Source organism: Lonchura striata, chromosome 2, assembly GCF_050655825.1.
Source record: "Lonchura striata isolate lonStrDom1 chromosome 2, ASM5065582v1, whole genome shotgun sequence".
NCBI classification, from domain to species: domain Eukaryota; kingdom Metazoa; phylum Chordata; class Aves; order Passeriformes; family Estrildidae; genus Lonchura; species Lonchura striata.
In genome coordinates, this window is record NC_140704.1 from 2,639,398 (window position 1) to 2,655,405 (window position 16,008).

At 43.6% G+C, this 16,008-nt stretch overlaps 1 protein-coding gene across 45 annotated transcripts in view; it reads left to right on the plus strand.

Annotated features, from left to right (window-relative positions):
* OBSCN (obscurin, cytoskeletal calmodulin and titin-interacting RhoGEF) overlaps positions 1–16,008 on the plus strand; it is a 178,855-nt gene that overhangs the window by 35,103 nt on the left and 127,744 nt on the right. For 44 of the 45 annotated variants that reach the window (XM_085562364.1, XM_031503758.3, XM_085562403.1 and 41 more), the window contains exons 12-25: positions 2,373–2,648; positions 3,763–4,038; positions 5,140–5,415; positions 6,293–6,568; positions 7,450–7,725; positions 8,175–8,441; positions 8,904–9,173; positions 9,473–9,736; positions 11,040–11,306; positions 11,991–12,103; positions 13,120–13,273; positions 14,582–14,743; positions 14,876–14,980; positions 15,648–15,914. In XM_085562364.1, the coding sequence (XP_085418490.1) occupies positions 2,373–2,648; positions 3,763–4,038; positions 5,140–5,415; positions 6,293–6,568; positions 7,450–7,725; positions 8,175–8,441; positions 8,904–9,173; positions 9,473–9,736; positions 11,040–11,306; positions 11,991–12,103; positions 13,120–13,273; positions 14,582–14,743; positions 14,876–14,980; positions 15,648–15,914 (3,249 nt within the window). The remainder of the gene's footprint in view (positions 1–2,372; positions 2,649–3,762; positions 4,039–5,139; positions 5,416–6,292; positions 6,569–7,449; positions 7,726–8,174; positions 8,442–8,903; positions 9,174–9,472; positions 9,737–11,039; positions 11,307–11,990; positions 12,104–13,119; positions 13,274–14,581; positions 14,744–14,875; positions 14,981–15,647; positions 15,915–16,008) is intronic. The other variant, XM_085562435.1, reaches the window with a different exon arrangement.

Genomic DNA, 16,008 nt, shown 5'->3' on the forward strand with positions numbered 1-16,008 from the left:
CTGCCTCAGGAAGGTTTCCAGCTCTCTTTCCAGCGAGGTGACCTCATGGTGGCACAGGGTAACGTGACCCCTTGCCCTGTGCCATCAGCCTGCCTTAGCTACCGTTGCTGTATTGCTCATGGGAACAGCTGTAACACGACGTGCAAGTCCAGCACCGGCTGGAAAATGATCCAGTGTGAAAGTCAGGAGGGATTATGCGTACTCGGAGTGGTTGGCTCTTCTGCAGCAGAAATCCTTCTCTCACTAGTTTATCCCAAAGTGCAGAGGATTTCTGGGTCTTAATTTATCCTGGTGCCTTTGCACTTGGACAGCTTTTCAGAGCTCCTGTACTCCAGGGCTCCACTGGAAGCACAAAGCCTTCCCTGTTTAAGGACAGGTTGAAGGTTAGATGCTCTGTGTTGAGTTTTGGGATGCCACTGTAGTTTTTTGGGTTAATATTAAAAAAAAAAAATCAGCTGCTGCACACCTTGGGACTGAGTTGTACATATAGAAAAAGAGCTGATTCTGAAATTGCAGTATTTCAGGATTCAGGGTATGCAGTGGAATCCATCTTTTAAATCAGTGAAAGTTTCACGTCCTGAAAATATTTTTCCTCATTTCCACTGTATCTTCACTAATCAGTTTCATTTAAGGTTGGAAATGTCATCTTCACTGAGTAGTTGTTTAAATTTAAAACAAGTTTCTAAAAGGAATTATTAACTGGTGTAAATCACTTTGGAAGCTGATTAAAAGTTTTAGTCACACTTCCTCTCAGTATAAAAATGGTTTATATGAAAGGTCAAGAATGCAAAGGACAAGTTATATGAGTCTGGAATATTCCTGCTCTGCTAACCTGGCATTTTAAATACAGCCCTCGTCAACACAGACTTGTTTTATAACCTATTGAATGCACTCTGAATATTCACACTCAAAGTTTTAGATGGGAGTTTAAATATTAATATTTTTACAATCAGTTTTGAATGCAAAGCTTGGTGTGTGCTCAGGTGCTTTCAGATGTCAAAATGCTGCTGACATGTCCATTTGAGGAGCTCTGCATCGCCCAGCACAGACCATGTGCCTTCTAAATGACAACAGCGTCTCCTCACACCCCTTCCACAGCCAATATAAACAGAGGAGCTCAAATTCAGAGCCCCTGAGCTGGATTCCTGCTCTGTGTTGCTCCCTGCAGGACTCCTCTCTTTCTGTGGGCTGTGCAATATTTATAGCAAGGCTGTGATGTGGCCCAGGACCACGCGTGGTGCCACTCTCAGCAGCGGAGGAACTCGACCTGAGCTTACCCCTTCCCCTCACCCTCCCAGGCAGCTGCTGATGTTCAGAGCACAGATGGGATGGAGAGAAAGTCATCCAGGAGCAGCCAAGGATGGCTCCAGGAGGGTGACTGGGGAGAGAAAGGTGGTAGCACAGAGGATGGAAGTGGCTCAGCATCCCCGAGAGCTTCCCAGGTCACAGAATCACTGAGGTTGGAAAAGCCCTCCCAGACCATCAAGTCCCAGCTGTGCCCAACCTTGTCACCCAGCCCAGAGCAGTAAATGCCATGTTCAGGTGTTCCTTGGATACCTCCAAATCTCCCTGGGCAGCTTCTTCCAGTGTCTGACCAGCCTTTCCATGAAGAAATTCCTGCTGATGTCCAACCTGAGCCTCCCCTGGTCCAGCTTGAGGCCATTCCCTCTCATCCTGTCTCTTGTTCTCTGAGAGCAGAACCTGATTTCCCCATGGCTGCAGCCTCCTGTGAGGAGGCCAGTTTGCTGGAAAAGCACAGATTTTTTTTTTTAGGAAATAAAAATGCAGTTCAAATTTTATATGCTAGTTTTACGTGTAATGTTTGTTGAGTGCTTTTCCATATTGAGAACTGTCTTTGTCCTGTCTTTGGGATTGGGTTACAAGGTATTTTCTGAGCAACACCCAGTTTTGATCTAAAATACCTGCTAAAATCCTATGAATAATGTGATAGTGGAGGTGGCAACTCACTATTGTGCTGTATTTGGCTCGTTCTAAATGTGGGGAGTAGAAATATCAACAAGACACAAAAGAGAATTTCATCTTTATATTCATTTTAAGAAATTTACAAATAGGGTGGTTGAGCTGTCCATGAGAACAAGTCAAAGAGGGATGATAATTACATGGACTATATTTTGAGGGTACATAGCTTTATTTATTAGATAAATAGAACTGCAAATCTGCGTTACTTACAAGAGTTTTATATTGGATTATTTGTATTGGAAAAGACCTGTAAGATCATCATGCCCAATGGTGAAGCCAGCGCTGGAAGGTCTAAGATCCTGCACACCATCTACACCTCATACAAGTAAAAACTTCTTGACAAAAGATATTTACATCTTATATATGTTCCCAATTATGTTTCCATCTTTCAGAGGCAGAAGATGCCTTTGTCCACAAAGAGAAGGTGCAGAAAGAGGTGAAGGCTGCACTATCAGAAAATGCCACACTGAGCTGCGAGGTGGCCCAGGAGAAAACGGAGGTGAAGTGGTACAAGGATGGGAAACTCATCACCTCCAGCAAGAAGTTCAAGGTGGAGTCTCAGGGCAAATCACGTCGTCTGGTGGTGGGCCAGGTGGAGAAGAAGGATGCAGGGGAGTACACCTGTGAGGCTGCTGGCCAAAAACTCACCTTCAGGATCGATGTCAAAGGTGAGAGAATGTGCTGCATCCCTGTTTTACATCTTGAAAAAACTGAAATCCCTGATTTTCATCCTGAAAAACTGAATGAGGGGAAAGTTATATGGCTTGTCAAACTCCATCTCAACAGGCAGTGGCCGAGCCAGCACTTAACTGGTGTTGGTTTACTCATAAAATTATGTTTAAGCTGTAACATCTATCTTTGATTTTTAGAAACTAAGCATGCAGTGGCTTTCTGTAGACCCAAACTCAGGTCAGGCTGAAAATCACTGGGGAATTCCCTGGGAATCTTCAGGAGATGCACTGATAGCAAAGAGAGAATGCAGTAATTTCTGGACAAATTAAAGGGCACAGCAAATCTGAGCACAGGCATTCTCTTGTGAAACCATCTTTCTGAAATACAGTTTATTGTAGAGGAAACCTTTATATTATGGCCCCTGTCAACTGGATGGAAATGCCAGAACTGTTCTCAGAAGCAGGAAATTAAGAAACCAGCTCTTTTCACCTTGATATTCAAGACAACTTTTAATCTTGACATCCTTCAGTTGGATCCTGATGAATTTAAAGGAAATTGAAGAGTTTATACATTAGATTTATTTTTGATGCATGGCATGGTGCAAATACAATGGAGGTTGGCTAATTTTCATTCATTACAAAAAAATAATTTGAGGATGGCACATCTAGAGAATAGTTGGGAAATAAAGATTCAGACACGAATAGGCTCACACAGTTTGTTTTCCTAACACTATATTTGTTTTGTTGGCAAAGTAAACTGCAAATCTTGGGTTGGCTGGGCAATTTAATGTTTATCCTCTTACAGGAAACTTAATTCTGAGAAACCTCATCCATCTTAGTGCTGCTTAATTTTGGGATTTGTTACTTTCTTCAGATTTTGAATAAAGGTAGTGGTGGAAATTAAAGCAATTTTGAGGCTGTGTCTTGGACTACCAGAGAATGACTCCTTCACTGGCAGCTGATGTAATTCAATGTTAAAAATTCAGTAGGTGCTGGCAGCAAGGAATGTGAATGGGAAATTAATTTCAGCACCACAATTGAAAAGGTGATGTGTGCATTTGGGAAGGGACCTGTGAATTTTCAAAATCTGCCCTTGTACCCTCAATTGCAGAGGCAGAAGATGCTTTCATCAAAAAGGAGAAGGTGCAGAAAGAGGTGAAGGCTGCACTGTCAGAAAATGCCACGCTCAGCTGCGAGGTGGCCCAGGAGAAAACGGAGGTGAAGTGGTACAAGGATGAGAAACTCATCAGCTCCAGCAAGAAGTTCAAGGTGGAGTCCGAGGGCAAATTGCGTCGTCTGGTGGTGGGCCAGGTGGAGAAGAAGGATGCAGGGGAGTACACCTGTGAGGCTGCTGGCCAAAAACTCACCTTCAGGATCGATGTCACAGGTAGGAGAAGATTCTTTGGCCCATACATCTTATTTCTAGAAGCTTTAGAAAAATTTACATTATTTTATAAGTCTTCTTTGTGTTACACTTCAAATTTTTGGAGTACCTCGTTGGCATGGCCTAGAATGGGTACAAGTTTTCTTCATATGTTCTTTCTAAAACAATTAAAATTCTTAAAACAGAGATCTGAATCCCTGGAAAATTTTGGAAGCTACACACTACTGGAGGAAAAGGGCTGTAAAAAAGAATTTACTGATTGTGCATCTCCTTCTTCCCATCTTGGTGCAAGGAGAGCAAATCTGCACCACAGCTCATTCTCAGTGCAGGGTCATGGTGGAGAGGCTGCCCAATTTCCACACTCCTTTTCTTTACCTTAGAAGTGCTCATTTCAGCCTGAAGGGAGTCATAGAAGTAGGGTTTGATATATATTAAGGTCTTTATGCTGTTAAGAAAATGGCAAGTAAGGAAAGAAGGTGTCATGGAGACTCATTCCAGTTGTATTTCCCTACTGGGGCCATAGAGAGGTAGAACAGATTCAGCTTCCCAGCTCCCTCACAGCTTCCCAATCCAATTCCAAGTGGTGTGGCTGATGTGTCTCTGGAGAACAAGGGGATTTCACCATTTGGATGTGAGATGAGCTGAGCTTTTCCCAAGGTTGCACTGAGAACAAATAACAGGGTCCTGGACATGTCATTGCTGGTCTAGCACCTTTCTCATTTAACAAAATGACCTAAGAAAAAGCAGAATCATGCTGAGAATCAAAGAAATCAATTTTATGGGACTCTAATGCAGTATGGAACAGCTCCTTCCTCTGAAAATGTGATAGTTTACAATTAACTTCAAAACACGTCCTGCCTTGACTGGGTCCTGCCAGACAATATTCTTATGAACCATAGAGAGATTACTGCTGTCAAAAGACACAAAATAAGCAAAATCCCACCACAAAATCCCCACCATGAGGTCCTTTGCATGTTCTTCTGATAGACTTAGATGTGCACTGTCGTGTCAGAGGGGTTTTTCCAGTGTTACCTGTAAGCCAAGATAAGGGGATTGAGCAACATCGTATTTCGGAGAAAGTCTGGATTTCTCTCTCTTTTCCAGAGCCAGAAGTTGTGTTTACAAACAAGGAGAAGGTGCAGAAAGAGGTGAAGGCGGCACTGTCAGAAAATGCCACGCTGAGCTGCGAGGTGGCCCAGGAGAAAACGGAGGTGAAGTGGTACAAGGATGGGAAACTCATCAGCTCCAGCAAGAAGTTCAAGGTGGAGTCCGAGGGCAAATCGCGTCGTCTGGTGGTGGGCCAGGTGGAGAAGAAGGATGCAGGGGAGTACACCTGTGAGGCTGCTGGCCAAAAACTCACCTTCAGGATTGATGTCACAGGTAGGAGAAGATTCTTTGCCACAATTCAGTAGAGGCCAATACAGCAATAATTTTAATTGCTATTCTACAAAGACACAGTTGCAATAGTATGGATTTTCTTGCAGCCTGCGGAGTTCAGTTGATTTTCTGTGCTTGGTTGCCTGGATTTGTGGAAATTAGAATATTTGGCTTTAGCGTGGTACAAATTCTCTCTCATTCTTAGCCAGTCTAACATTTCTCTGTTATAAATATAATAGAGATAATTAATGTTCAGTTCCCCTCCATTCCTGCAATCCCACAGGGTGATTCTTGTACATTGAACTTCTTGAAAGCAAAGAGCCATTACAGAATCCCTTTCTTGTTAGCCTTGCAATCCTGTTTTGGAAGATTTAGAGGCTGGAATATGTTTTGTCATTTGCAGTGTCAGTGCCAGCACATCTCAAGATGGGTTGTAAACAGCATTTTTTCTTATTTGGGCTGTTGTGTGACTGAGATCTTAGGTTTCTGAGATCTTAGGTTTCTGAGATGTCTTATTATTCCTGACAGGTGCTAAATGCCCCTTTGCTGTGAAATATTCCAAGAAATTGCTTTTTTGTGTCTGAGATCTTAAGTAAAAGGAATTTTGGAGCTTATAGTGATATGCAAGACAGATATTCTTTGGGAAAGTTTGAATTAGATATTTTTTACCTGGTGATTGCAACTGTAGGGTTGATGCCAAGGCTTCTCTTGGTCCTCTCCTTTCCTAGGCTCTTATTTCCCAATTTTCCAAGTGGCAACTCCACCCCACAGAAGGATAGGCACTGCTCAGTGATGGCAATTGGTTTTGGCAAGTGACAACCTAAATATTTTCCAAACCTCTCCACAGAAATCAATTATTTTCTTCCTTTTCTGTGCTCAGAGCCCAAACCTGCATTTATAAACCAGGAAAAGGTCCAGAAGGAGGTGAAGGCTGTCCTGACAGAAAGTGCCACCCTCACGTGTGAGGTAGCACAGGATGCAACTGAAGTGAAGTGGTACAAGGATGGAAAACTGCTCGTTTCCTCTCGGAAATTCAAAATAGAGACCTTGGGCAAATCCCGGCGCCTGGTGGTAGAGCAGCTGGAGAAGAGGGATGCTGGGGAATATGTCTGTGAGGCTGCAGGCCAGAAGCTGACCTTCAAACTGGAACCAACTGGTGAGTGCTCACTTCGTGGTGGGAAGAACCAGCCCCTGTGGCTTAGAGGAAAACTGGATATTCCTGACACAGCAGCCTTGGCACAGCCACTGTCTCCCCTGGAGAAACACCAATGAGCCACATGACACATTAATTATTAATCTAGCAGTGTAGAGGTGGGAAATTTGGATTTTTTTGGGGGTGTGGAAATGCTACATAGCTTTTTGCTTATCTCTTTCACACACCGCATCACCCAACCTCTTTCAGTGGTGGGGAGCTGAAAGTAGATGTGGGAAGTTTTGAAGAGCAGCAGTGGAGCTATGGGGAAAAGTGACTCAGGAAACCTGGTCTGCTGCTTGTGTGTGCCCCAAAAACGCCTGTTTTTGTGGCAAAGGGTTGTACAAGATAAAAAGGAGGCCAAAAAGAAGGGACTGGAATCACAGAATAGTTTGGGTTGGAAGGAAACTTAAAGGTTGAGTTCCAGCCCTCCTGCCAGTGAAGCAAAGAGAAAACAGGCCATAAATTCAGCCCATTAATATCTCTTCTTAATTTTATCTAAGATCCAAAAAAGGGGAAGGGAAATAATTATATAGGCAATTTTACTTCCAAGAAACAAGCTTTCTATGGGCAGCAGATAAAATATAAATTATTTGCATTTCCTTTCCTCTGCTTCTTTTCTAAACAGAAGCTTTGGGTTGCCTGAGAGACCATTTTCTTTCTTCCTGCTCAGGAAAAGATTATACCAGCCACAAGTATTGAGCCATATTCCCTGGATTTTTAACTTGTACACAGGTTATGGATGAGCTGGTGGTGTGAGTCCTGAAGAGAGAGCCATATAAAAGTGCTGTGTCAAGGATTTGAGCATAAAGTTGTTAATTTTCCTGGTTTATTATCTTTTCTAGAACCTGAGGCTAAATTTGAAAAGAAAGTTGTCCAGAAAGAGCCTCTCATTGTTCAAGAACACGAAAGCATCACACTGACAACCTCAGTCACGCCCGAAACCGCTGCAGTGAGGTGGTTCAAGGATGGCACAGAAATCAAGGCGAGCAAGAAATGTGTGATAAGAAGTGAGGGGGCATCCAGGATGCTGACAGTGAACGTGGCTGAGAGCACAGACTCTGCCCTCTACACCTGCCAGACAAAGGATGACAAGCAGGAGTTCAGAGTCCAGGTGAAAGGTGAGCAGTGCCCAGGTCACAGCCCAAGCCAACAGCTGCACTTCCCTCATGGTGGAAGTGCAATCCAAACTCTTCTGGAAACTGTTCCAACCTCAAGGCTTGTTGCACCTTCTCTGGATGCCCCACCATGGGCCAGTAAAGTTCTCCATCTTCCAAATTTCCAGTTTTTGACTTTTGCTGGTCAGTTTGGAACATGGAAACCTAGGACGGGTACTTCTGGTGTTTGCTTCCCTCCTGTTTCCTATAGAATGACAGGGATCTGGAAATACCATGTCAAAGGAATCTGCCTGAACTTCCATGTTTCTAGTTAGATTTTCTCTCCGCTGAGCCCCAAATACTTAGGGCCATTTTATCTGTTTCCTTATTTATTTCCAAAGTTGGGCAGAACCAATTTCTTAAACAGGTTTCTTCTCTTTTCCTCCCTCACACTTTTCCCTTCTGGATCTCAGAAATCCCGGTGAAGTTTGCCAAGAAGCTGGAGGCTGTGAAAGCTGAGATTGGTGGCAGCGTGTCCCTGAGCTGTGAGCTGAGCCACGCCAAAGGGAAGGTGACGTGGAGCAGGAATGGTGTGGAGATCAAGCCCAGCAAGCGCTTCCAGATCCGTGAGGAGGGAATCAAACGAATCCTGACGATAACGGGGATCCGGGCTGAGGACGAGGGAGAATATTCCTGCGAGTCCAGGGATGACAAGAGCAGCATCACCATCGTCCCCAAACGTATGTCTGTAACAGTGACAGTGTGGAGGGATCCTGGTTTTGTCTTCAGCTGTTACAACCCTGCAAAGCTGAATTTGTTCATGTGTCTGGGGTGACTCCTGTGTTGAGAACAAAATGCAGGACTCCCCTCTCAGTGTCAGTGGAACCTCTATTTGTGGAAAACATAATGATTGTGAGACCTGTTGGGCCCAGGTCTCTTAATATTGACCTTCATATTGCATTTGAGGCTGGAATTCATTTTCCCAAATAAAAGATGGGATTTTATTTCCCCTCTTTTTTTGCTTCTCTTTGTACACAAAATTTACTCAGACGTGGGAAATATGATGATCCACTATTGTCATCACATACTGTAAATAATCAAATTCCTGCTTCCAGTAAAGTCATGGAAGCTTTTAACTGTTTGGAGGTACTCATGCCATGCCTCAATGACATGCTCCTGAATGTTTTACCTCTGTCCATCAGCTCCCAGAGTGGTGAAATTTGTCACGAGTCTCAACAGTGTGGTGTCTGAGGAAGGGAAAGAGGCTGTCTTCAAATGCACCATCTCCCCCAGTGACGCCGTGGTCACCTGGCTCAGGAATGGTGCCAAGATTGAAGCCAGCAAGAAATACGTGATCTCTCAGAAGGACACCAACCACAGCCTCACCATCACTGACCTGACACTGGAGGATGCAGCTGAAATCACCGCCAGTGCTGAGGGCGTGGAAAGCACAGCCAGCCTCAGAGTCAGAGGTAAGAGGTGGCAGTGCCCCTTTGGCAGGCTGGAAATGTCACCCTGCCCACGACACAGGCTTGGAATTAGTTGTTCTTTAAGGTCCTTTCCATCACAAGCCATTCTCTTATGGTGTTGTTTTATGTGGCTTTCTCTCTAATTAACTATGTTAGCAGCAGGGAATTTCTGCTTTAACATCATTAAATAGGAGTGCCCAGAATGCTTTGTGTTTGGAGGTACATGAGCCACTGGTTTAATTTTCTTTCAAAGCCTGTTTTCTGGATCTTCTACATTCCTACTAATATTTCCTCTCTTGCAGAAGCCTCAATCTCCTTCACGAAGAAGCTGGAGCCCAAAACAGTTGAAGAGAGGGAGACAGTGACCTTGGAGGTAGAGCTGAACAAGCCTGCAGAGGTGAAGTGGATGAGGAACAGCATTGTGCTGAAGCCCAGTGACAAAATAGAGATCAAAGCTGAGGGAACAAAGCACACCTTGGTGGTCAAGGACATCTCCTTCGCAGACCGGGGCTTCTACTGCTGCGAGAGCCCCGATGACAAGACCCAAGCCAAGATCAATGTGGAAAGTGAGTTCAGTGATCCTCAGTTCCATAAATACCCCAGGCAGGGTTTGGAGGTGGATTCTGGTCTCTGCATTGTCATGGGGACACAGGGACAAAGCCATGGGCTTGGCCACCAGCCAAATGACCAAGAGGAGGTGAAAGCTAAGCCATGAACAAAGAATGTCTGACTGGTTCCTGTTGCCTTCATCCCACCAGCTTTGACCTTTCAGCTGCTTGAAAAATTCTTCTCTTTTCTCTCTTTCTCATTCTCTGATATGCTCTGTGTTTTTCCTTGGTATGATTTTTTTACCAAAACCCCCTCTTCAGCCATCCATTGCCCTGATTTTTCTCTGCAAACCATCTCATTCAGAATGTCTCTATATTCAGTCAAGATCTAAAAAACTACAAAAGCAAATTTTCTGTCTGAGAGTGTTTCACTCTTGGGTAAACTAATGGTGCCTCATCCATAGCCCTATACTTCCATCCCTTTCCTACATCTTTTTTGTAATAATTGTCACAGGATAGGTCTAATTTTGTCCATAAAGTCCTTGTCACCAACTGATGCTGGGATGGTTCTAAATAATAGGTGAGGAAGGACTTGAAAACAATCCTTAGGATTTTTCATGTCTTACAAAGTGGAAAGGAACAATCTCCATGATGCCAGGAAATAATGGGCTTCAGGTGTAGTGAGGAAGATTTAGATTATATTCTAAAAAAGCTTTTTAATGATCAGATGACTGAATAGATTGTCTGGAGAGGTCTTGGAGACTTCATCATCTTTTTGGGTTTTTTTTAATTGGCAGTGCTGATACAAATTTAAACAATAATCCATTTTACTGGATTATAGGGCATGGATGTCTTGTCACAGGAACAGGTAATATCTGCCCAAACCATGGATGTTTTGGCCACCAACCTGTGAGGTGTCAGCATATTTTGCACCAGTCATGTTTTTTTTTTTTTCTTTTACTATAGCTTTTTCCTCCCATCCTTATTTTATCCTGATTGAAGGACTGCATAGTATTGCCATAGACTTATTTTTCTTTCTCTTACTAAAAAATGATAGACCTTGATAGAAAAGGGGCCAGTGGTGTTTTCTGTGATATTTGGTTGATCTCTTTGTCTCATGAAAGCATCCATTTAAAAAATAGCAGCTATGTTAGCGGTGTGGTCATGGACAGGTTTTTATTTCCTATTAAAATGATTGTTTAATTGGCACCAGTTAATTGGCAGGTGCATGAGCAATGGGGAAATAATCCATTTTGGAAGTCCTCAGGCTATTTCACAGCTGCTGGTGTGAGATCTCCAACTTTCCCATCTTTCTTTCCAGTGAGGCAGATCAAGCTGGTGAAAGGCCTTCAGCCCCTGGAGGTGGCTGAGAAAGGTTCTGTCACCTTCGAGGTGGAGGTGTCCCACGAGGACGTGGAGGGGACCTGGCAGAAGGACGGAGTTCGTCTGAAACCTGCACCCAACGTCAGCTTTGGTGTCCTGGGCAAGAAACACTCGCTGACTCTCTCCTCGGTGGCTCTGGAAGATGCAGGACTCATCTCCTTCAAGGCAGAGGGCATCAACTCATCGGGGAAGCTCACTGTGACAGGTACACGAGGGTACTCCAGCCCTGCTTGGGGTGGATGCAATTGTCTTCTCCTGACCTGGACGGCAACAAATTTTCCTTGTCACTGCAAGGGATGTAAAGCACGAAAATGTTTCTTCTGATGTCAACAGGGTTGTTGTTGTCACAGAACAATGACAAAGTGAGAGGGAATGAGAAACTGCCCAAACCAATACAAATTTTATTTATCATGAAAACCAGGCTCTGCCTACCCATCAGTGTTTGTGTGACCCCATTCCCTGTGGGAACTCAAAATGTCTCTCAGACATTTTTAGAGGTTCTAGGCCTTAGTTAGAAGCATTCTAGACTTTGGCAGACAGTTGAAAAACAACTGTGATTTTGAGTTTGAACTATAGAATGAATTACCACCTTTGGAAGTGGAACGAGCAGTTACAAAAAGTGAGATAGTATAGTATAAGTAGTTACAAAGTAGAGGGGAAATTTTTTTAGTACTGTACAGGGGGGTTTTAACACATGTACAGGGGGGTTTTCACTTTGTACATGGAGGTAAGGAAGAAGAAGGAGGAAGAACAGGATCAGCTCACTTTCCTCCATCTTAGAACTTCTGACCCCCATGTACAAAGTGAATTTCACCACCACATAAGACCCCTAAGCAAGGCTGGGGTTCTCACAATTCCCCATTCACTGGACTTTCTCTTTCCTTCCCAGAATTGCCTGTGAGGATCAGCAAACCTTTGGCAGATGTCAGTGTAACTCAGAAGCTCAAGGCCACATTCGAGTGTGAGCTGTCCAAACCCAATGCCAATGTGAAGTGGTTCAAGGTACAGCACTTAATGGATTGTGATATTTTAATTTCTCACTTCTCTGGAAGGGAATGGGAGCCTTTAATTCTACTTCCAGAGAATATAAGCCTGAGCCTTTGCAGTAAAGCTCTTAGCAAAGCTAAGAGCTTTTGTCCTTATGTTCGTTTTCTCTTTTGTCCTTATGTTCATTTTCTCTCCCAGTTTGTCACACTCAGGTTTTATTTATTGTATTTGTATATTGGATTGAAAGTTAAACTTTTCTATTCTTGTACAGAATGTGAGCACTGCTGTTACAGATTTGCATTCTTATACTTCAGTCCACATCAAGCAGTATTCATCCAGGATTTACAGCCTTTTTGGGAAATGGGATATAAAGAGAAGCCTCAATTTCCTTTGTCAGTGACAAACCAGCTCCCTTTCCCTATACACTTATTTTGGGGATCAGCTCTGGCATTTAATGTACTTCCCTTGGGGCTCAGTTGATACCTTCCTTAATTTGGGGTAACAGCAGTTCTTCAAAGTGGAATTTGGGCTGGGAGGGTCATCTCATTTCCAACCTCCTGCCAGGAGCAGGGACATCTGCAACAACAGGGACATCAGATTCCTCAGAGCCCTGTTCAACCTGCTCTTGAATGTTTCCAGGGATGGGGCACCCACCACCTCTCTGGGCTACCTGTGCCAGTGTTTTGCTACCCTCATTGTGAAAAGCTCCTTCCTTATTTCCAGTCTAAATTTGGCCCTCTTTTAGTTCAAAACCATTTATGCCTAAAGGGACTCGCTGCCAACCCTGCATGGTGTTTTAAGCCTTCAAAAACAGTGTCAGAGATAATCCGAAATTTCTGTGTGCTCTTCAGCTATTCCAGCTTCCTAGAATCTTTGCCCTGTGACGAATATTCAACATATGTTCCTTTAAAAACAGTTTTCCATTCAGTCCAACAAGAAGGATGAAATAAGCACAGATCTGAATGCCTGTTTTGATTGCTGCAGATCTACAGGAGTTGAGGGTGATCTGCTTTGATCTTTTCTCCTTCTAGGATGGGAAGGAGATCCGGCAAAATAAAAACATTGGGATTATCTCCCAAGGAAATAAGAGAAGCCTCATTATTCACAAGTGTGAATATGAAGACCAGGGAACCTATACATGTCAAGCAGCTGAAGACAAGACATCAGCTACTCTAAAGGTTCATGGTATGTTTGGCTGAAGTAGGAAAGTACATTTACTGCAGCATTTTTGGCTAGACAGCAAGAAATTCTCTTAGAGTGTTTGTTTTTCACAATTGCTCGTTTTGGTTAAGTTTCTCTTCCTGGTGAAAAAATGCTGCCAAAGCTCTCCTATGCTTGCTTTATCCTTGCAGTATTTTTAGAAGAGGTCCTAACTCAGTATTCTGTTTCTCATAAGTGTTTTCTATTCTCTGGAATCTGAATGGTGTTTCTGGATTGGCATATCAGGAAATACTGGGCATCCTGGCCCGAAGCAGAGATTCAGTGGCTGGTGCTGATGTGGTTTGGTGGCACCATTGTCACGGGGGGATTTTGCCTGAATAGGGACTGGACAAGCCTTGGGTGTGAGCTCAAGAAGTGCCCTCATTTTTAGGTTATAAATGCTAAGGAAAGGGTGGTTATTTCTGCCTGCACCTCTCCTTTATCCTCGGGGCAGTTTTTCCATCTGAGTGCTGCACTGAGCAACTGATGAAGCACCAGGTGTATTTTGTCACCAGGCTCCAAAGTACCTGAGATAAGCTCTGAGATAAAGGCAGGTGACTCGACAGACAGCTCTGCTGTGCCCTGACAAATGTTGTTTTCTAAAGGGGCATCTGAAAAACAGATCAGCTCTTTCTTAGTGAAAGACTGAGTATCTTTCTCATTGCTTACTAGATGCTGTCCTCATGTGGTGGCTTGGGTTCAGCAGCATCTTCATGAACGTCTGCCCCATGGCTCTGTTGGACTTCCCCTTTTCTCCCTGGTTTTGGGGTTGGGATGGGTTGTTGTTTGCATTTCAGCTCTGCTCCTGAGGCTGATCCAAGGTGTATCAAGGCCTTCTCTGTCAAAAAAGAAAAGGCTGCAGTAGCAGAGATAAATCAGTTCTGACAAGAGGACTGCCAAGGTGCAGAGTTAGAGGATTATACTCAGTTCAGGAGACCCTCAAAAAACTTATCTCCTATGTAAAACAGAGGAGAGCATGCAGAGAAGCATGAACAAGGCAAATTTATGCCAACCTAGCATTGTAGGCTTATGTTTAGTTTTTCTTAGTGAATTTGCTTTCATTAATACGTATATTTCTTTCATTAATACCTGCATGAAGTTCCAGCATCCATAAAATCCTCTTAGAGTAAGCTTCAGCCATTCATTGTGTTGAAGAGAGAAACTACCCAGGCAGAAAGGCTGGTCTAGAATAAAAAACAATCCTGTTTTTTTCCAAGTAATTATGAAAGTAAACACACCATACTCACTTGTGGAGAAACCCCCAAATAAATATTTGTCTTTATGATTTCACAGCCCGAGATGTCAAGATTGTAAAACCACTGGAAGATGTGGAAGTGAACGAATACGAGAGTGCATCTTTCATCTGTGAAATCTCTCATGACGAGGTTGAAACCCAGTGGTACAAAAATGACAACAAGCTGAAGACTTCCGACAACATCAAAATGCGGCAGGATGGTAGGAGGAAAAAAAAAGGAGATTTTGGTCTGGAATGGGGGTGGGTTGGACGAGGGGTTGGCGTGGGAGGCTAGAAAATAGTTTTTTGTTCTGGGACAGCTGAGCTGTGTCTGTTTTTGTGTCTGTTCCCAGGAAAGACCTATTCCCTGACGTACACACGTGTCCAGGTTGAGGATGCGGCTGAGATCAAATTTGTAGCAGAAAAGGCAGAATCTCGTGCTCAGCTGACTGTAAAAGGTAATTCTGCTGTTCGTGCCAGCACTGCTTCTGCTCTCTCACCTTATAAAACAATTCACTTCCCTCACTTTGCATGTGAAAGTTAAAAAAATTTCTACAGTGTTCAGAGAAATAAAAACTGCCTACTTTGCTGCCCAGTAAATATCAGCTGCGAGTTTATTTTGGCTTAATTCCAGTTAAATTTTCTCAGGAGGTTGGATTTGCACCTTTAGATATTTAAAGTTGTGCGTGAATATTTGAGGCACAAAAAGCTGTAACTTGACTTTTTCTTGCGCTTTCACTCTTTGGTGTATGTTATAACAAAACCCAGCATTTTTTGGTGTGTTTAACTAAAACACTGTGATGGAAGGAAGGAAAAGGAAGATGTTTGAATCAATGCACTGCTGAGGAGCTCAGGAAACCAGAGATCAGTCCCTGGTTTTGCCATAGCACTGCTGTGAAGTGTTGAGGAAAAAAAACCTGTTACTTCTGCAGTTCAGCCACTCTGGTGGTAAAATACAGAAGAAAAGTTTCCCTTTAATTAACTCTTACTAATTAAACTTTTTAATTGAGTGCTCAGCATAGCAGGGGTTCCTGTCACCATCCAAATCACTGCGCATAAAAGAAATATTGCTAATGATCTCTTATGGAGGCCGTAGTGATTGCTCCACTTTCTTTGCCCTCGCAGAGCTGCCCGTAAAAATCGTGAAGCCCTTGCGGGATAAGATCGCCCTGTGGAAGCACCGGGGGGTCCTGGAGTGCCAGGTGTCCCGAGCCAACGCCAAGGTCCGGTGGTTCAAAAAGGACGTGGAAATTCACCCCGGAGAGAAGTACGAGATCGTGAGCGAGGGCGTCTATCGGAAACTCGTCATCAACGACGCCGACTACGAAGATGAGGACACGTACACCTGCGATGCCTTCGATGACAAAACCAGTGCCAGTTTCTTTGTGGAAGGTAGGAAACCCCTTTTTTTCACCCACTGGGAGGAGGATGGGCTGGCTCACTTGTTGTTTACTTTGGGAACACAATGCTGCTTAAAAGTGAATTT